General features: G+C 32.4%; 1 protein-coding gene across 1 annotated transcript; it reads left to right on the forward strand.

Annotated features, from left to right (window-relative positions):
- Positions 1-3380: 3380 nt before the first annotated feature.
- Positions 3381-4366, forward strand: LOC126765355 (uncharacterized). Its single transcript, XM_050483080.1, has 3 exons — positions 3381-3632; positions 3719-3920; positions 3979-4366. The coding sequence occupies exons 1-3, from the start codon at positions 3574-3576 to the stop codon at positions 4303-4305; spliced, it is 588 nt and encodes a 195-aa protein (XP_050339037.1). The 5' UTR covers positions 3381-3573; the 3' UTR covers positions 4306-4366.
- Positions 4367-5220: the final 854 nt, after the last annotated feature.

Here is a 5220-nt window from a genome sequence, read left to right on the forward strand (position 1 = left end):
CGCTGTTGTTACCTCGGCTATAATCGCGTAAGCGGTGTCTACGCCAATTAAGAAGAAGAAATTATAATATTTAATGAACGTCATTGAGCCTTGTCGAAGAACACTCATTTCTTGTTCTATGATATGTATTGGACGTTTGTCCGAATATGCAAAATCGAGACGCGCAATTATCGCGTCAAAATTTAACACAGTACCATGGTTGGTTAATGTGTTATTTGCTTCTAGTGTAATTTTGTTACGCAAAATCGTAAGGGCTGCGAAGTACTTTCGGCTACCTCTTACATATAGAAATTCCTGAAAATTCTGGTAAGGATTTTATAACATCTAGTGACTCATGACACTTAATGTTGTCATTTATTATTTTCGTCTGAAAATCTGTTGCTCTGTTTGTTTCAATTTCAACTTGAGTTTTTAATCTGTCAATTTCTCGCCTTATTGTAATATTGCTTTCCGCAATTAGGCGCGTAATTAATTCTACCGTTAATCCTGCCTCATTAACCATGATTAATTATAATTATTTTTTTTTTTTGGTTTAGAGAAAGAACTTTATTATTATTTTATACTTGTATAGTCTCTTCTAGGAAGAGATGCTCTTCTATTCTGGAGGGTCCTCTTATGTAGGATTCGCAGAATTGAGCTAAGCTATGGGGGTCTCTTTTATTTTGTTATGTGGCTGGTCCAGCCTTAATTTATATTTTTATTTTATCGCAGTTAATCGCAGAGTTTTTTTATTTATTCTAAGCTGGAGGGTCCCCCCGAAGGTGGTGAATCGCAGCTTTATTTTATTTTATTATTGATTGCACAAACCAGAAATTATGTTTTATTTTTTTCTGGGGCACTTTTTCTCTTCGTGATCCCCACCGCAATTTTTATAATAGTATAATCTAATATATTTAGGTTTAATTTGGGTGTTCCCCATAAATATATATATAAATAATTTATAATTTTAACATATTTATTTTTCTTAACAATAATGATTAATTAATCTCACTGCTTTCTGCAATGTTGTCCTCTGTTGTCTTCTAGTTGTTTCGTCTTTACTCTCACTGTTTTCTATAAGTTTTCCGGCATTTCTCACGTTGCTGTAGTCACAAATGTTGTTAATTTGTATTTGTTTGTTTGATAGCTTTATTTACTTTAATTTGTTTTAGTTTTTAGTGTGTTTTGGATAATATGTTTTATTAATGTTTAATTTTATATTTATAGTATATTTTATTTTAATATTAATTACTTTTTTTTTGGCGACACGACACGTGTCATATATTAGATTCATATTATTATTTTTTATTAGTTTACGCGGCATGGCATGTTTTGGTTTTAACTTTTAATTTTTTTCACTCTTATTGAGATATTATTATTATGCTTTTTTGCATATTACCTTTCGCACGAGGATTTTATAATTTTATTATTTATCTATTATAAGGATCCACGATCACGTATCCTTTTCCGAGGATATTTTGTTTTTCGTGGCCCCACGTTGGGCGCCAATTAATTCCCGTATCGCGGAAATTTGTAAAAAAATATTTTTTTTATCTGCCAACGCGCTGAGAAAATGAAACACGTCGTGTCGACTGTAGCGCCGGTGACCAAAATCTATCTTTTATTTCCAAGTTACTAATATTTATACATTTACTTATTATTTACTTAAAGTTATTACATATTGAAGTTGAGTTTGAAACAAAGAAAGTGTCAATTTATTATGCCTTCTTGTGAGGGCTACAAATATTGTTTAGATAAGAATGGTTTATTCTAATGTGAACGGAAAAAGTATATCGAATTCTATTTTAATTTATGAGGCCGCACAACTACAAAGTGTAAAGATTCAATATTGTTTACAGTTATGGTCAAGTGGTTGTGTGGAGGCTGTCATTAACTTACGTACATATGTATGTATGCTTATGCGTAATATATTTATAGTCATAGCATAGTAATATTTATAGTCAATTTGGACTTGCATATTAAATAACTTTATTTAATTTTTACATAATATACTATACTAATAAATATGTTTGTATTATATTTCTTTTGAATTGCATTAAATTGAATTTATCACAACAATATATAAATACATCGTCTATCATATTAATCTTATTATCTGCTCATATGAATGTAAGTATGTATACGCATGTGCGCGTTCAGAAATTCAAATCATGATTTTATCACTTATCAATATATTACATGTGCGCGCATTAATCTGCATGTTCATGCATTCATATATACTTACTCCGAACAAATAATGCACAAGCATACAAACATACATATGCGTACACATGTGAATATGTCACCAACAAAAAATCGAAACATTGTTCTTCAAAAACAACAATTGTGTCAAATATCAGAAGCATCACAAGTCAATATGGCAGCCAAATTGGCGAAGCCCAAATGTAGTAAATTTTACATCAAAAACAGACGCCGTACCATCTTCCCGAGCATGCCTTTGCGACTTTTCGCAACGATGGCAAAAGCTTAAAATCATAAATTGAACAACTTTCTGGTGTTTGTTCTAAGAAAGAAGTGAGAAAAGTGGCAACATAGCTGTTGTCGATTTACAATATTTGTCAATTCTCAAATATTTTTCCGTGGATCGCAAAAAACTGCGTCGATATGTATGCACGCTCATACATATGCATACACATTTACGAAAGTTTGTTGGTAAAGCTGTTAGAGCGACATGGGATGGTAGAATGTATGTGGCTCGCATTTGCTTTCGTAAACATACAGACAAATGTTCAAAGAAATAATATACATACCTTTGTATGTATATGCCATAGAAATTCTATTGGTACAAATATGGAAATGATAACGAAAAATGCGAATATGCATATTTCATGAAGGTCACCAATTTTCTTTGAAGAAATAAAGTTCATTTGGCACATCCTCACTTTGTAACACAGTAGAGGCCCGCTAATCCGGATCAATTAAAACCGGCCCCTATCCGGAATATAGCGAAATCCGGATTACCAAAGACATATCAGAACTATGTATTATGAACAAATAGTTATAAATTTCTGTTTGTTTATTATAACAAATAATATACATGTTCCAAAAAACAAAAAAAAACGTAAACCAATAAAGCATAAAAGCGAATATAGTTAATAATGAACATGTGATCCGGATTAGAGAATACGGATAGAGAATGTCGGTCCGGATTACAAGGGACATAATAGAAATTTTGAGTTTTTTAACCCTGTCCGGATTACAGTGGAATCTCTGTTAGCCGTCAAATCGAACATCATACAAAATTCAGTTTGCACCTTCTCTATGCTTTAAGTTCTCTGGTGCAGCTGTGGTTGTGCGGATGATATGTTATGTGACCTTTTGGTATGTTGTATACGTACTTGGGTTTTGTGCGATGAGTGCTGCGACGTGCGACGTAGCAAAATATCGCAAGACCAGGGGCGTTACTCTGTAATGCGATACGAATATGAAAATGTTCGCATCTTCAATTTTGGTACTCTGTAATTCGACAATCGCAGTAAATTTTGAAGTTTTCGAATTTAGTTTTTCCCTTTCGCATTCAGTTTTTCCCTTTCGCATTAGCGGTACTCTGCTTTGCTAAAGCAATTGTCAAACATGCGTTATATTCGTAATTTTTGTGCTACAAGTATAAAGAAGTCGCATTGCTTGAAAATGTAAGTTTCAAATATAAATTAGTTGTTTTAATTGCTACTAAAATATATAACGCCGTGCATATGAACTATTTTGCACAAATTTACAGGGAAGCACCGAAAATAAAACAACAAACTCAACCAAAGCAATTTCAAATTCTCGTGGATTTCATGAAGGCGCATCCCGATTTATCGAAAGGATCACTAAAAACACCAGACGCCAAAAATACCTCCAATAATTTATGGAAAAATTTAGTTTCCCATTTAAACGCAGCTGGGCCACCATTGCGCGACATTGCGGGGTGGAAAAAGGTAATTCCAATAATTGCACAGATAAATTATAAATGTGATTAAATGTAATCACTTAAAGGTTTGGGCAGACTATAAGATTCACTTAAAGGCAAAAATGCGACGAAACAAAAATAATATTTCGGGAACTGGAGGTGGTCCCTCACTTTTCATACCCTTATCACAGTTAGAGCAACAAGTGAGTGAGTTATTGTCAATAGAGGAATCAATAAATGGAATGAGTGGTACTTTGTCATTCGGTGCAGCTACAAGCAGCATGTCGGAGGTAAATGCCGACCCTACCGAACAAAATACACAAAACAGGGAACTACCACAATGCAGCAGACTCTGCTTGAACAACAAGTCGAAAACCAAATTATATTCCACAATAACTCGATTAAAGTGTTAAACGATATAAATTTTAATATAAAAAACATTTTTAAAACATTGAAAAAAAGAAATAAATTATAAAAACGGAGACTAACCTTTGAAAAGTAAAAATTTCTATATAAACAAAAAATTGATGAACAAAAATTGAGAAACTGGAAAATGTAAGTTAAATAACTATATAACTGCGAGAAACAGAATTAAAAACTACAAATTTAATCTGTAATTATTTAAATTTAATTTTCGTTATTACAATGAAATAAAAGACTGGATTTATTAATTTGCAAACAGTTCGTTTTAATTAAGTTGAGTTACGAGCATTTATCATATTTGTTTTAAATTATTATTATTTTATTTATTTTGCTCGTTTATACTTTGACATTTTTGGAAGTAATGCCAACTATTACATAAAAAGAAAAAAAAACAAAGGTGAACAACATTGTTAGTGATGCGTAAGCAAAACAGAGTATCAATTGCCTATCGCATCGCATTGGGCTTTCGAATCGCATTGTCTTTCGCATCGCTTTACAGAGTAAGCCCCCAGATGTCGCATAAACACATGGCAACTTATGTATATGGTTGTATATGTTTAACCGGGATATTATAACGACAAAATCGCTGAATTGATTACTTAAAAATGGAGAAACTATTAGCTGTATCTAACCAGAAAGTAAATCATCCCATTTAAACTCAATGAGCAGATTGTTGAGTCGTTCGAAATCACAAAATGAAAAATTAAAACCAAGCCCGTCAATAAGTTTGACAAGAGCGAAAAGATAAGTATCCACCTCAAAAGCTTACGGACAATAGTGAATGGTAGCTGGAGTAATTGAAGAGAATCCAGCAAAGAACATAAAGTTTAAATAATCGCTGAGAAAGACTAAGTCAAAAAATCGATCAAGACTATTTGAATATGAGTTGACTTCAATCAGATTGA

Source organism: Bactrocera neohumeralis, unplaced genomic scaffold (assembly GCF_024586455.1).
Source record: "Bactrocera neohumeralis isolate Rockhampton unplaced genomic scaffold, APGP_CSIRO_Bneo_wtdbg2-racon-allhic-juicebox.fasta_v2 cluster10, whole genome shotgun sequence".
Taxonomy (NCBI): domain Eukaryota; kingdom Metazoa; phylum Arthropoda; class Insecta; order Diptera; family Tephritidae; genus Bactrocera; species Bactrocera neohumeralis.